The sequence below is a fragment of the Sorex araneus genome, chromosome 3 (assembly GCF_027595985.1).
Source record: "Sorex araneus isolate mSorAra2 chromosome 3, mSorAra2.pri, whole genome shotgun sequence".
NCBI classification, from domain to species: Eukaryota; Metazoa; Chordata; class Mammalia; order Eulipotyphla; family Soricidae; genus Sorex; species Sorex araneus.
Genome location: NC_073304.1, coordinates 89,569,176 through 89,585,667, shown reverse-complemented (window position 1 = coordinate 89,585,667; position 16,492 = coordinate 89,569,176). Strand labels below are relative to the sequence as shown.

Genomic DNA, 16,492 nt, shown 5'->3' with positions numbered 1-16,492 from the left:
AAGATAGTTTTTATTCAAACTGTTTTAGAAATGAGGGGAGAGAACACTGGTTTCTCCAGACTGGAAATAAGCAAGCAAAGAATCATAGACCAAGACACGTGTTCTAGGACAAACAAGGGCTTGAAGAGAAAGCCTTGGTGCTCATCTCTATTCCTGATTTTTTTTTCTTTTCTTTTTGGGTCACACTGGCAATGCACAGGGATAACTCCTGGCTCTACACTCAGAAGTTACTCCTGGTGGTGCTTAGGGGACCATATAGGATGCTGGGAATCGAACCCGGGTGTGCCGCGTGCAAGGCAAGTGGCCTACCCGCTGTGCTATCGCTCCAGCCCCATCTATTCCTGATTTTTTTTAGCTAAAAAGAGGTAGTTTTCTCAAATTACAGTTTGTTCATAGTACTAAATAACCAAACACAGCTCTGTAGAGAAGGAAAGGAGACAGAAGAAACCAGAAGCACTCTAGGGTTTTGTGAACCTAACAGATGAGACTGACACATGTGAGATAATGGGGGCATTTGTTAATCTGCATGAAATTAAAAGGGGAGGAGGATCAGGAAAGGATTTTATTATGTTAACTGAATTTTAACAATTCAATTAATTTCTAAAGTAAAAAATAAGTACAAAGTTAAGTATTCAGGATTTGCTTTTTACTTTTCTAAAGTATGGTGGATCTGTTTTATGTTGCAGAAATCACTGTACAATGTAGATTTTGTTCACTAAAATTTTCTATATTTCTTTAAGGCAGTATAGTACAGGATTTTGATGTTGTAGTATTCTGCCTTTCAAATATATATATATATATATATTTCATCTTTTCCACATTAGGATTTAGATATTTTTCATATTTTCAGGTTAAACTATATGAAATTGAGTGTTTATGAAAAAATACCAATTTATTTGTAAACAAAAGTATAAAATGTGCCAGTTTTTATTTCGTTTAAGGATTTAACAGCACCAAGTCCAGTATTTTTAGTTGTCCAGCTACTTATGTAGAGAATTTTTGCTGTTGTTTTCTTATTGCTGGACCATACCCATAGTTGTTCAGGACTTGCTCCAGCCTTTGTATTCAGGGATTGAACCCTGGTGCAAGGCAGGCACCCTACCTACTGACCTATTGTTCTAGTCCCTGTAGAGAATTTTTCTCCTAATGAATTTGTCAATGTGTAGCTTCATCTTACTGAATTGTTCCTAGGTTTGGAGCCCTTTGACTTTCACTTTGATTTGGGGGCCTTACCTATTGAATGATGCGTGGGGTCTACTCTCAGCTCTGTTCAGGGATTGCACCAGCAGTGCTGAGTGGGACATTGTGGTGCTAGGGATCAAACCTAGGTCTGCATGCAAATCATGTATTCAGCCTGTTGAGTTGTACATACTGTTCTAGCTTCTGTACATACTTTTTTTTTTTTTTGCTTTTTGGGTCACACCCAGCGATGTTCAGAGCTAACTCCTGGCTCTGCACCAGGAATTACTCCTGGCGGTGCTCAGGGGACCATATAGGATGCCAGGAATCTAACCAGGGTAGGCCACCTGCAATGCAAACATCCTACCCGATACTTTGACCCCAAGTACCTACATTGTAAGTGCTCAGTAGCCACATGTGACTGTTGGCTGCTGTATTATACTTTCATCAAGAAAATTCTATTGAATGGCAATATAAAATACTAATTGAATGGAGGTATAAAATACTATTTCTATAAAAATAAATATAGTAATGACCTAGCATATAAATTATTAGCAACTATTTAACTTTTGAAACTTTTTTTTTTTGCTTTTTGGGTCACACCCAGTGATACACAGGGGTTACTGCTGGCGATGCTTGGGGGACCATATGGGATGCTGGGAATCAAACTCGGGTCGGCGTCATTCAATGCTACCCTCTGTGCTATTGCTCCAACCCCTGTTGAAACATTTTTGACCATGACAGTGCCTCTTAAACAACATCCAAGAGTTTAGGATAAAGAAAAGCATTCATTATCTCTTGCTCCATGCCACTTTTTAACCTCTTCTGTATTCTTGCTTTGTCAAATAGGGGCCCACTGGGGAGGAGGTGGGAAGACCTAGAGCAGTTTACATTCTCTTAAGTTGGATGTGAGTTGATAATAGCAAGTACACTAAACAACTGCTTTCTTATTCTACCATTCTACCATTGCTCTTGTGGGCAAATATTGTTGTTGATATTGAATATAATAAACTTTTTTCCTTAGCTTTGTTTGGGAGGATTCTCATAATAGTGGCACACCAGCAGACAAACCCAGGTTGCTTGCTCTTACTGAAAATTATGAACTGTTCATCTATGAATTTAATTTAAAAGATGGAAGATGTGATGTAACCATTTTGTATAGCTGTAATGAGGAGACATTGCAAAAACTCATTGAAGAGCAGCATATCAGTAAGTATTTACAAATTTTAAATCCGTGGCATTATTTGGGAAACAATTATAATGGGATGAAATTAGGAATGTGTGTTTTTTGATTTATTGTTTTTGAGTTTGAGATCACATCTTGTAGTGCTCATGGAGTACTACTGGTGTGATGCTTTGTGGTTGACTGCCTTTATCCATCTGTGGTTTTTTATCCGTCTGTGGTTGACTGCCTTTATCCATCTCACTTTTCCCACTTCACTTCTGGCAACACTATGTTGTTCTAATGTCCTAAGTTTGTTTTTTATTTGTTCATTTTACTTTTCCCTCAGTGCAACTGCTAGAAAACTTTTAATTTGATTTTTGGACCACATATAGTGGTATACAGGACTTATTCCTGACTCTGGTATCAAAGATCACTCAAGGCTGGGCTTGGGGGACCTATAGGATGCTGGGGATTGATCCTGGGTCAGCCACATTCAATGCAAGCATCTTACCCACTGTACTATTGTTCTGTTCTCTAGAAAAATTTTAATTCCATATGTGTCTCATTGGAACACATCACATTTCTTTTTTTATTGAATCACTGTCATCGTGAGATACAGTTACAAAGCTTTCATGATTTTCAGTCATACAATGTTCCAACACCCATCCCTCTACTAGTATACATTTCGCGCCACCAATATCCCCTGTATCCTTCCTGCCAACCCCCCCACCTGCCTCTAAGACAGGCACTTTTCTTCTTTCTCTCTTTCTCTCCCTCTCCCTCCCTCTCTCCCCCCTCTCCTTCCCTCTTTTCCCCTCTCTTTCTCTACCTCTTTCTCTCTCCCCCTCTCCCTCCCTCCTCCCTCCCTCCCTCCCTCTCTCTTTCTCTCTCTTTTTCTCTCTCCCACCCCTGTCTCTTCCCCCCTCTCCCCCTGCCTTTTGGGTTTTATTGTCTTCAGTACAGATACTGAAAAGCCATCATTTGGTTATTTGCTCACTTTCAGCATGCATATCCAATCTGGAGCAATTCCTTCCAGCTATTATTATCATAACGATCCTTTTTCTGTCCCAACTGCCTTCTCTCCCAGTCCTTGAGGCAGACTTCCAACTGTGGACCATTTATCCTGACCCTAGACATTACATTTCTAATTGGAAGATCACAGAACTCTTTACTATTTGTGGGGCGTGAGCAGTGGGGTCACATTGGGGTCCTTCTTGAAGTGCTCAGGCTATATGTGGAATCCAGGATTGGATCTAAGCCTTCCACATGCACAGTGTTCCTCAAGCCCATGGAGTTATCTCTCTGGCCTCAGAGCTCTATACTATGTCCTGCCATGAAGGGAGGAGCCAAAATAAAGACATTTAAGCTTTATTTTCTAAATTCAGATTAAGGTTTTATTTTAAAAAGAAGAGAAATGAAAGGGGACCAGGCAGGAAGCCTCTCATGGTGGGAGTGGGTCTCCTGAGTAGAATTCCCAGAGCTTTTGTTTTTAAGGCAGTGGATTCCTTTTTTCCATTTTATAAGGTCCGTGAATTTTCTTGTAGTAAGTAGGCTTTTTTGAATCTTATGGTATGCTTTCAGACTCTGGTTCTAAATGAAGCAGACATTGTAGTTATTCACTCCCTTATGTGCCTTTCATGTGCTTAGGTGGGTTTGGATAATATCGTTGGACTGAGAGATTTCTTTTTTTTTTTTTTAATTTATTCTTTTATGAGAGATTTATTTTTTATTTAAACCTGTTTGTGCTATATTTGGAAAATCTGATTTACTAATTATAAAATTAAGAGCAAGGAGTTTGGAATAAAATCCTTTTCTTTTATAGGTACTTCCTTATTATCTTTGAGAATTTTGTCATTTCATGATAACACGTCGTTATTGTTCATCAACAAATGCATCATTCTACATCTTATATTCCCTGAAAGAGATGCTGAAATTAGAGTACTCAACTGTTTCACATTGCCTTTGCCTGCACCGGCAGTGGACAGGATTATTGACACGCAGCTCTGCAGAGGAATTCTTTTTGTTTTGAGTAGTTTAGGTTGGATCTGTATCCTTGACATTAAAATGTTGATATGAAGGGGAGAAAATTACCTTTAAAGGTGAGCATTTTTGTTTTAGGGACTGGGAATGTAGGGGGAATGGCTAGTTTTTTTAGTAAGACTTTTTTTTTAAAAAAGGATCTTTATGAACTTGTAAAAATAGTCAACTGCTTTGTCTTTTTCTTTTATTCTTCACAATATTTTATTAACCAAATTGTTATTCCATTATTGTTGTTCACAATATTTTTTATTATTTTTTTCCTTTTTATTTAAAAAAAATTTTTAAAGTATTATTTTAAATGAATCACTGTGAGGCTGTATTGTCTTTTAATTCATTCCAATATTCTGCAGCATACAAGTACATTTTCTCATATTGATCATCTTACTCAACTTCATTGTGCTCTTTTTATTTTTATTTTTTTATTTTTATTTTTTTTCTTTTTGGGTCACACCCGGCGATGCACAGGGGTTTCTCCTGGTTCTACACTCAGGAATTACTCCTGGCAGTGCTCAGGGGACCATATGGGATGCTGGGATTCGAACCTGGGTCGGCCGCTTGCAAGGCAAACGCCCTACCCGCTGTGCTATCGCTCCAGCCCCTCATTGTGCTCTTTTTAAGTTGCGTATGTTCTGCATGACTACTTATTAAGAATACGCTTATTAAATATCTATGTGTCTCTTTCACCCAATATCAGTTTTTTTATTTCTAGAAAATCTTGAGATCATCAGTAAAATTATTTTGACGTTTTGAAAATGATCCTTTATAACAATTTTGAAACTTAGATTTTTGAATCAGAGTTCTTAAGAAATTTAGGGGCTGGAGCACACAACCAACCTGGGTTTCATTCTCTGTGCCCCATAAGGTTCTCTAAGCTCTGCCAGGAGTGATCCCTGAGTAGTGAGCTAGAAGTGAGCCCTGAGCACCACCGGTTGTGGCCCCAAATCAAAACCAAAATTTTTAGATATGTCATACTCCATTGGATGCTTGAAATCGACTAGCATGAAGAATTGAATATTTTTTTCAGGGGTGGTGGTGGTGGTGGTGGTGTGATGGTATTGAGCCTGGTTATATAGGCCAGTTCTTGGGGTCTGTTTTCTTTGGCTGGTTTTATTTTTTTGGCTATTATTTTTTTCATATTTCATACATGTCAAAAATAGACTAATTTTATTTATTTTGGGGGACAATGATAGAAATTGAACCCAGGGCCTCACACATGCAAGGCTTGTGTCTTGCCTTCTGTTGAGCCATGTCCCCAGCTCCATGTTGTTAAGTCACCTCAGTTTTTTATAATTTATATATTGAGGTGATAATTTTGATATACTGTGTTAATTAGAATGTATTAAAATTAGTCTTGTTTAGTGTTTTAAAAATAAGGTTACTAAAAAATTTACAATGACAAATGAAGCTTGCATTCTGTTTCTTTCAGACAGCACTGTTGTGGAAGAAATATTAGCAGTATTTCAGGAACTTGGCAGAAGATAAGAATTTAGCAAATACTGTTTTTTTTTAGCAAATACTGTTTATTTTTAAATTTTGTTTTCATTTATTTTGCTTTTGGGATCTCACTCAGGGGTTACTCCTGGCTCTGCACTCAGGAATTATTCCTGGCATTGCTTGAGGACCATATGGAATGCCAGGGATTGAACCCAAGTTGGCTGCATGCAAGGCAAACACCCTACCTGCTGTACTATCATGCCAGCCCTAGCAAATATTGTTGAATGAACTTCCTCTCAGGTTGTTTATTGAGCTAACAACTTCATTTTCTGGTTATTGGGATGGGGCTCCCTCGATGTTGAATCCTTTTCTGTTACGAGACTGACAGCTGCCTTTTGTATTAAGGAGGCAACTCTTCCTTCTGCTATTATACTTAACAAGGTTGGAATGATGAAGTCTGTATAGCTCTCCCCCATCGTGTGTTTTAATTGGCTAGACATACTTAAGACTTGCATCTTCTTTAACTCTAACTCAGACATTTTTGACATTGTGGATGGTACACATGTAGCTCATGTGGATCTAACACTTCACCAAGAAGATATGTGTGATGAGGAGCACCATGGGCCAGCCAGGATTTCTTCCTTTTCTTCACTGAAAGTGTCTCAAGACCTAGATGTTGCAGTGATTATCAGCTCCTCCAACTCTGCAATTGCTGTTAATTTAAGTTTGTATTTCAGGTATGTAAACTATTGTCATCTCTTAATTAAAGGTAAATATTAGAGCCATAGAGGCCAAAAGTTTATTCTTTTACCAGGGACTAGCCACAGGTGAATAAGCCTGAAGCAGGGGCAGGGGAGGATTAAGAAAAGAGAAAAAAATAAGAGAGGAAAAGCCTGGAATCGAGGGGCTAGCAGCCTCATGGACTGAGAGCCCCAGTTGTCCTCCATGAACAGTATTGCTTAAGGCCAATAGTCATTCAAAGGAGAACAACATTCTGTGGCCAGAAGCCTAACAGTCTTGTTCTATCTGGGTTGTATTATTACGTATCTGAGGGCATTAGTTTAACGTGATAAACATAAACATAAAGGGCTTACTTAAGGGGACATTCTTCCAGGAGGGGCAACAGAGATAGAGCAGATAAGATTCCCTGCCAGGGTTGGCATTCTAGGGAAGCATTCCATATGTGAATTCCAGCATTCTGGATTCTGGTTCCCAACATCTCCCCCTTTTGGTTATGCTGCTCCATGGACTAGTAGTACTGGCTGGGTAAGTTCTAAAACTTGATGGGGTTGCTTTGAAACCTCTCTGGAAGCTGGACATCCTTGGGGAAAAGGAACTGGATTTGAGTATTGTGATTCACTCTGGCTGATCCAGAATGGTGAATTTACTGAGTGTCCTTTAAATCAGTCTATTATGATGCACTTGTTTAAGTCATTCCTACTGGTTTTATTTTATACAGAAGAGCAAATTACTGAAATACATTGCTTCCTCTTTTTCTTTTTTTTTTTTTTTTTTTTTTTTTTTGGCTTTTTGGGTCACACCTGGCGATGCACAGGGGTTACTCCTGGCTCTGCACTCAGGAATTACCCCTGGCTGTGCTCAGGGGACCATATGGGATGCTGGGATTTGAACCCGGGTCGGCCGCGTGCAAGGCAAACGCCCTACCCGCTGTGCTATCTCTCCAGCCCCAACTTCCTCTTTTTCTTTACTGGTAATTTATTTAAACTATCATATTAGATTTACTTCTGATAAATATTAAGTCATTTTGCTTAAACACACTAAGAGACTCCTATTATCTAAACCCTTTTGATTAAGCTTAAAATGGCCTCACAGGAGACCATTAGAGAAGGTGGATTTTCCTGGGGACATCTCGCCATATTTCCCAGACTATAGTCCTCAGGCCATGTTAGCTTTTCCTAACCCTATAGGGTCCTTCTTAGTTGTTCCCTTTGTGTCATGACAGAGCCTGTCCCATGCTGTGCTCTTGACCAGTTGTGCTTCTTATGGCCTGTAGGCTGTCCCATGTCAAATCAGGGTAGCTTAATACTTGCCTCAGGTCCATCCAATGCCTATAGTGGGACCCAGCTTTTGGGGTGTTAGAAATTAAGGCCAGTCTTAGGGCAACTGAAGCTTAAGTCAGGTAAATAAGATAGATGCCCAGGAGTTTCAGGATTTACCTGCTCATTAATATTTTTCAGTCAATTAATTCTCATATTATAAAAGCATAGCATTAACTTTTCCTGTATCTATACAAAAAAGACATTGCTCAAAGATAAAAACATATTAAAGGTATAAAGGAGAGAGAGGAAAGAAAATATTCACTTATATTAAAATGCAGTCTTCACAGTAGTTTCTTAGAGCACTTAAGCAAGCATATGGTATGATCTCAAATCAAATTGTTTTAATTTATAAAATCCAGTTCTTATAACCTTAGGCATTTTCACACAATTTTCACACAAATGATTGTGAAAACATTATTTAACTTCACATTTAATCAAAATGACTTATCTGTCCATCAGGTTTTGCTCCTGGGGTCAGGAGTAATGCTATTTCCCCTTTCATTTATTAAATGGAGCCTGTGTTCGGGTGTTGGATAGTAACATAATAGCTTGAGCAAAAGGTCTCTCATCTCATTTGTCAGATATTTCATGATATAATTCTAGTAAAATAGCCACTTATAAACCACAAATACTAGTACAAGACAGGTCAGGCAACTTTGGTAAATCAGAAATAGCGAACCCAAATTTTAAGAATAACAAAAAGCAAATCTCAAACACAGCTGCAATTATTTTTTTGCAGAAATAGTTTGCACTCTACAGTACTGGTTAATGTAAATTTTTGCATACCCCTCTGTATATGAGGCATCAGATCTGTTTTGCAAATGATCAAAGATTTTATTCACAAATAAATATCACAATTAAAGATCTTGTGACACAGAGTAAGAGGCAAAAAAGGCTGTTCCACAAGACTTATCTAATTAACCTTTTAGAACTAAGTGTATCTATTTCTCTTATTTTTTGCTTATATATCACACAAGCTTGTATCAAATTGGAGTTTCATTGCATTCTGCATTCTGGTTCCCAACACTCTTTCATGTGATATACTAAAGTATATACATATACTAAGTTACATGTGCAGTCATGTAACTTGACATGATACATTTTTAGCTGATAACTTCATATTCTTGTTAGATACATAGTATTTTCAGAAATGTTTTGTACTCCTAAAACAAAGTACCTTTAGCTTTCTTTAACTATTTTATTTTACCTATTATCTTTCTTTATTCATGCTCCATTGAGATTGTTACTATTTAATAAAGTGTGCAAGCGACCACTAACTAATTGTCCTCCAGCACCACCAGAAGTAAACCCTGGGCACTACCTGGTGTGGTCCCAAAAAACAACTGGAGAAATAGTACAGAGGTAAGGCACTTGCCTTGCATTCAGCTGACGTGGGTCAATACTACTCTAATATCCCATAGAGTACCCTGAGCTTGCCAGGGCTAATTCTTGAGCACAGAGCCAGGAGTAAGCCCTGAGTGTTATCCTATATATGAGTATACCTTTGTGTAGCCCCAAAACAAAAATTCACCAAATTTTGTTTTGGGAAGTTTTGTGGCACACCTGGCAGTGTTCTGAACTTATTCCTGGTGTTATTTGGAGCACAGTATGTGGTGCTGGGATCAAACTGAGTTGGCTGCATGCAAGGCAAATGCCTCACCCCTTGTACTATTTCTCTGGTCTGCAAAGTTTTAATCTATATATGTCTTAATATTTAATTGAAATTGTAATCAATTTTAAAAGTTCTTGACTCAAAATGTTTATAATATTCATATTTATCCACCTCTTGCACCACTAGAGTTTAAGAGAAATAGGATTTTTATAGTATTAAAATTGCTCGTGTGGGGCTGGAGCAATAGCACAGTGGGTAGGGCATTGGCCTTGCATGCGGCCGACCTGGGTTCAATTCCCAGCTTCCCATATGGTCCCCCAGGCACCACCAGGAGTAATTCCTGAGTGTGTGAGCCAGGAATAACCCCGGTGCATTGCCGGGTGTGACCCCCAAAAAACAAAACAAATAAACAAAAAATTGCTCATGATACAACTGGGAGTCCTGGCTGTGTTGAGAATTACTTTTCTCTGAAAGAACTTTCAGGGTTGTCGTTACTATTTTTTTCTTGCCACATCCAGCGGTGCTCTGGATTTACTTGTGGCTCTAAGCTTAGGGTTGCTCCTAGCAGGTGCAACAGGTGCTTGTAGCATGTGCAAGGCAAGCATTCTACTCATTGTACTATCTATCCAGCTCCTAGAAGTTATTTTAAACTAACTTTCTCCAGCTAATGATTTCCTCATATGTTTCCCTTAAATAACCCAAATGTGTGGCTGCCCATAGTTTAGTAAAAATTGAGTGCTTATTTATGTTTGGTTTAGCTATTCTAGTTCTGAATTTGTAATGTTTGAGCAGAGTGTGTCTGTATATGAATATGCACTATACGTACAGCAGCATATTCTTTGCAGCTTGGTTTTCTAAAAGTAGGTTAGTCCATACTTTAGGACTTTGAATATTCCTAAAACCATTAGGAATTTTTGACCGTATCATACAAATGAAATAAGGCCTTGAGTAACTGGGATGTACTTAGATGGCCTTATTGTTTAGATCACAAAGCTGGATATTCATCTTTGCAAACCTATGAGAATATAGCTTCCTTCCTTCCTTCCTTCTTTTCTTCCTTCCTTCTTTCCTTCCTTCCTCCCTTCCTTCCTCCCTTCCTTCCTTCCTTCCTTCCTTCCTTCCTTCCTTCCTTCCTTCCTTCCTTCCTTCCTTCCTTCCTTCCTTCCTTCCTTCCTTCCTTCCTTCCTTCCTTCCTGCCTTCCTGCCTTCCTGCCTGCCTTCCTTCCTGCCTTCCTTCCTGCCTGCCTTCCTGCCTGCCTTCCTGCCTTCCTGCCTTCCTGCCTTCCTTCTCTCCTTCCTCCCTCCCTCCTTCCTTCTCTCCCTATCTCCCTCTTCCTGGATTGGTGATCACACCCAGAAATGATCCCCAACATATCACACTTTTTTTTAATTTTGATTTTTATTTTCCAACAAGTTGGGTGGGGTGGGGTAACGCAGATTAAAGAGAGTATGTTGATAATAAGATTCACATGTACGGGGCCAGAGCGATAGCACAGCGGGTAGGGTGTTTGCCTTGCACGTGGCCGACCCGGGTTCGATCCCCGGCATCCCATATGATCCCCCAAGCACTGCCAGGAGTAATTTCTGACTGCAAAGCCAGGAGTAACCCCTGAGCATTGCTGGGTGTGACCCAAAAAGCAAAAAAAAAAAAAAAAAAAAAAAGATTCACATGTACTTTTCCTACTTGTTTATCAATAGTTTTTTTTTTTTTTTTTTTGCTTTTTGGATCACACCCGGCAATGCACAGGGGTCATTCCTGGCTCATGCACTCAGGAATTAGCCCTGGCGGTGCTCAGGGGACCATATGGGATGCTGGGATTCGAACCCGGGTCGGCCGTGTGCAAGGCAAACGCCCTACCCGCTGTGCTATCACTCCAGGCCCTAGTTTTTTCTTTTTTTTTGTTTTTGGGTCACACCCGGCGATGCACAGGGGTTACTCCTGGCTCTTCACTCAGGAATTACCCCTGGCGGTGCTCAGGGGACCATATGGGATGCTGGGATTCGAACCCGGGTTGGCCGCGTGCAAGGCAAACGCCCTACCTGCTGTGCTATCGCTCCAGCCCCCATCCAGGCCCTAGTTTTTGTTTTTTTGAGTCACTATGAGAACAGTTCAATAGGTTTTTTAATGACTAAAACATACCTGGTGTGGGGCTGGAGCGATAGCACAGCCGGTAGGGCATTCGCCTTACACATGGCTGACCCGGGTTCGATTCCCAGCATCCTATGTGGTCCCCTGAGCACTGCCAGGGGTGGTTCCTGAGTGCAGAGCCAGGAGTGACCCCTGTGCATCGCCAGGTGTGACCCAAAAAGGAAAAAAAAAAAACATACCTGGTGTGCATAGTTACTTCCTAATCATCTACATTGGAAAGACAATTTGCAGGAGAGAAGCCTACTCAGCTATCCTGATTTTTAAATTTTTAAAAATATTTTTGCTTGGGGCCGGAGCGATAGCACAGCGGGTAGGGTGTTTGCCTTGCACACGGCCGACCCGGGTTCGATCCCTGGCATCCCATATGATCCCCCAAGCACCGCCAGGAGTAATTCCTGAATGCAAAGCCAGGCGTAACCCCTGAGCATTGCTGGGTGTGACCCAAAAAGCAAAAAAAAAAAAAAATTTTTGCTTTTTGGTAGGGAATGGGCACTGGTGAAGGGATGGGTTCTCGAACTTTGTATGGGGAAAACATGAGCACAAAAATGTATAAAACTGTAACTGTACCCTCACGTTGATTCACTAATTAAAAATAAATAATTAAAAAAAAGCAAAAAAAAGAAAAAAAATTAAAAAAAAAATTTTTGCTTTTTGGGTCATGCCCGGCAATACTCAGGAATTACTCCTGGTGGTGCTCAGGGGACCATATGGGATACTGGGAGTCAAACCCGGGTCAGCCGCATGCAAGGCAAACGCACTACCCGTTGTGTTATTGCTCCAGCCCCTATCCTGATTCTTGAGTGTAGGATTTTAAATCCTTGAATGTTTGAACAATACTCAGTACTCTGGGAGAGGGCTGGAGAGAGAGTGGACAGTGGACAAGGCACTTGCCTTGTTTGCTTTGTGGACCAGGAACTGCCTGAAGTAGTTGCTGAGTAGAGAGCCAGGAGTTACCTGTGAATATCACTGGGTGTGCCCCCAAAACCAAAGCCAACCACACACACACTCCAGGAGAATTTTGATTTTTTCTTTTTTAACCTTAAGTGTCAATAATTAAGCCCAAAACCTCACAAGTACAAGGTGAGGCTCTTGCCTTTTTGGGGGGTTGAGGCCATACCTGACAATGGAGCTCTTCTTGAACCATAATAAAAAATGTCTTTTTATTATAGTTTAAGTATTTACTCCCATTGCCATACCTTGTACTTTGTCATTAATTAAAAATGTTCTTTTTCTAAATCACTATTCTATACGTTTCACTGTGGCAGCTTCACATACTTTTCACCTTGCTGACTCAAGAACACTCAGTTCACCTGTCATCTTAACTCATTGAAATTTCCAGTCAGTTGATCTTTTCTACTCTGTTTCCCATACTATTTACACTTTCTCTTTCAACCTGGGTCTTTCATAGTCACTTACTTGCTTGTACCCACGCATCTTATTTTTGCCATATGGACAATAACATAAAACTAAAAAAAAAAAAATCCAAACCAAATATCCCTGCCTTTTCAATGCTTGTATCGTAGCAGTTGAGCCCACTTTTAAGTTTATATTCATCATTGCCAGGTGATCTTAATATTGTCAAGAAATTTTGCACTTTTAATATACCCATTCTTTACAGACAATTTTTATTTTACTTTTGGGGAGCTGGGGGCCACACCTGAGAGTGCTCAGGGGCTACTCCTGACTTTGTGCTTAGGAGTCACACTGACAGTGGTCAGGGGGCCATATGCGGTGCTGGGGTTCAAACCAGGATCCATGACATGCAGGCAAGTGCCTTAACCCTATACTATTTCACAAGTTCCTGTAAACAGTGATTTTTAAACCTCTGTTCACTTCTTTACCCCCAACTCTTGCTTCCTATTTTATGAAGGAAGTAGAACCCATCTAGTGGGAGCTCCCTCTACTTCTCTTACATTAAATTACAAACCCACTTTCCTGCATCCATCTTCTTTGTCTACCTCCTATGAAGGAGTAATCTTCTGGTGTGTTCTGGATCTCCTTCTCAGGGACCATTTTCCGTTTTATCTTTTCTGTGTCTCCAACCTTGTTATTGGGCCATACCCGGCAGTGCTCAGGTCTTACTCCTGGTTGGACTCAGGGATCACTTTTGATGGAGCTCATGAAATTGTATGAAGTGCTGAGGTTTAAACCCAGGTCAGCTACATGCAAGGGGAAAACTCTACCTACTATACTATCTGTCTAGCCTAGTCTCCAGCCTCTTCTAAGTATTAGATCCATATTTAGTTAATCACCAGGGCCTAGCTGTTCTACCCCTTAAATATTTCTTGCATCTGTCCACCTTTCTTAGCTGTGGTTTCAAACTCATGGCCCTGTTTTTTAAAATAAGCTTAATAGCCTGTTTGGCCACCTCATGTCTGTTCTTGCTCCCTCAGGCCCATCTTGTATAGGGCAAGGGCGGAGCAGTAATACAGTGGGGAAGGCGCTTGCCTTGCTTGTGGCGATCTGGATTTAATCTCTAGTATCTCCCAAGCCCACCAGGAGTGATTCCTGAAAGCAGACCTAGGAGTAATCCCTGAGCATCACTGGGTATGATCCTCCTCAAAAAACAAAAAAACAAACCTATTCTGTATAAAGCAGCCAGAGTGCGTTATACCTTACCAGGGAACGGGGACAGATCCTGTTGACTTTCTTGTTGCTGGAGGAATTATTTTCATGCATCTTTACTCACTGTCACCCTGTTTTCTCTACCTTTTTTTTATTGTCTCCTTGACAAGTGTAAGTCAGCTTATTACTTTCAAATTATGAGAAGGTTTAATAATTACCATTTTAACTCTTTGAGGATGGGCTTAAATGCATCTCTTCTCCCTCAGCCCTTTTACTAATTTTTTTGAATCTTGATTATAATTTTTTTCTGCTTAAATCTTAACTTATCTTGTTTAACATGCCTCCTAAGAAAAAGACCTGCACCATTCTTTCCACATTTGTCTTCAGCTTCATCTTGTATCATCTTGCTTCTTGTTCACTATGCCTTGGCCACCCCAGCCTCCTTTGTGTTTCTCAAATGTGACTGATGCCTTTCTGCATATATTGTAACTATAATATGGGAATATGTGTGTGTGTAACCTCATAGGTTATTGGAAGGTTTAAATAATATATATATGTATATGTGTATATATATATGTATATTTTTTTTTTTGGAGGGAGGGGGCACCACATCCACTGATGCTCAGGGCTCTCCTGATTGCACTCAGGGATCACTTGAGGTTATTTTATTACTCTGCCATAGACATTAGAAATAGCGAGTCCTATTCAGAGAAACACATTGTCCAAACTGTATTCCATCTCTGTCACTTCCCACCCTAATATATACAAGTGCAGTCATAACAGGTTGGGAGTGATCGTTCATTTTTACCATGGCTAACATTTTAAAATGTAGGCAACACCCAGGACACCTTCTGTGTGAAAGAACTCTAGAAGACCTTCCTGTTGAAGGACCAAAGGGGATTGATGAAGATGATCCTGCTAACTCCTACTACAACATGAAACTGACAAAATTCTCCTTCCAAGTTGATAGGTATAGAAACTTTCTTTTGGATTTACTTATTTTCATTATTTTTTTTGTAATATTCTCTACTATTTTACTTAAGGTCTTTACAGGGGAAAATTGTTTTGTTTTGGAGGGTAGCAGTTAGGGCCCACACCTGACTATGCTCAGGGCATCCTGGCTCTGTGCTCAGGGGTCATTCCTGGCAGTGCTCAGGAGATTGTATGTGGTGCCAGAAATGGAAGTGGAGGTTGGTAGTATTATTCACTACTACTATAGTACAGGTTGTACTCCTGTACTATCTCTCCAGCCCCTGCTTTTGTTTTTAAAGAATTCTTTGCCTTGATTTAGTGTTTTATGTAATGCCTTTCACTTAACAGACAAGTTCTACTCTATCTTTCTACTCTATCCAGGTCTTGGAAAGCCCAGCTGTCGTCATTGGATGAAACAGTAAAGAACTCTAAACTGGAGATTTCCCACTGTGCTCCTTGGTTCCAAGGTTTATTGCGTTCGGATTCCCCGGAATGTGTTACTCATAGTACCAGTATGCCGCTCTGGGACTTCATGTCACAAGACATAATGTCCAATCAATGTAATTTTCCACAGAAAGATCATGACAAGAATGGTGATCCGGGAAAATCATGGAAGATAATGCACATCAGTGAGAAGGATCCTGTCAAACTAAAATGTTTGTCTGTGACAAGGTTCACTGCTCTCTTTACTTGGGCAGTGGAAGGAACAGGCTGCACCATTGTCCTTTGGGATTTGGAGTCCCAGGCCATGCAGCATTTTTCCTATCACAAAATGTGTATTCCTGTAGACAGTAGTGGAGACCAGCAACTATGCTTTGTTTTGACAGGTGAGTATATCTTATTAAGATCAAGTTGAAATTCATTGCTAAAATGTGTGTGTGTGTGTGTGTGTGTGTGTGTGTGTGTGTGTGTGTGTGTTCTCTGGCCTGTGCTTTCTGGAGGTATTTTTCTTCTGCTCTGGTAGCATTAATGTCTACTCTTACCTCCCAGGTGATAATCTTTTATGGACAAAATTAGGTGTGAACCCTAGTAATGTCACATATGTTCAATTTAGTAATGTCATTTCTGTCCACTTAGAAAGATTGGATTATAGCAGTTGATATTAATCATCCAGGGAGTTTTCACTTGACTTCAGCTTGTACAAGCCAAAGCTGGCTCGAGCTGGATGTAGGCATGTATAAACCATAGATTATGCCACTGAGGTTTTTAAACTATAACAGGGTTTTCTGTAGTTCAGTTGTGAGCACAGAATATAAGGACCTGCACCACACCTGCATTTACGTAAATTCATGGGTTGAAGTGAAATTTTATTTCTC

General features: G+C 40.0%; 1 protein-coding gene across 3 annotated transcripts in view; it reads left to right on the top strand.

Moving 5' to 3' along the window:
* Nucleotides 1-16,492, top strand: part of SPG11 (SPG11 vesicle trafficking associated, spatacsin) — a 102,008-nt gene that overhangs the window by 1,155 nt on the left and 84,361 nt on the right. For all 3 annotated transcript variants that reach the window (XR_008629299.1, XM_055132492.1, XM_004609628.2), the window contains exons 2-6: nucleotides 2,204-2,388; nucleotides 4,167-4,391; nucleotides 6,354-6,555; nucleotides 15,037-15,174; nucleotides 15,558-16,003. Coding sequence is in view for 2 of the 3 variants with exons in the window: in XM_055132492.1 (XP_054988467.1) it covers nucleotides 2,204-2,388; nucleotides 4,167-4,391; nucleotides 6,354-6,555; nucleotides 15,037-15,174; nucleotides 15,558-16,003 (1,196 nt within the window). In the remaining variant the exon portion in view is untranslated. The remainder of the gene's footprint in view (nucleotides 1-2,203; nucleotides 2,389-4,166; nucleotides 4,392-6,353; nucleotides 6,556-15,036; nucleotides 15,175-15,557; nucleotides 16,004-16,492) is intronic.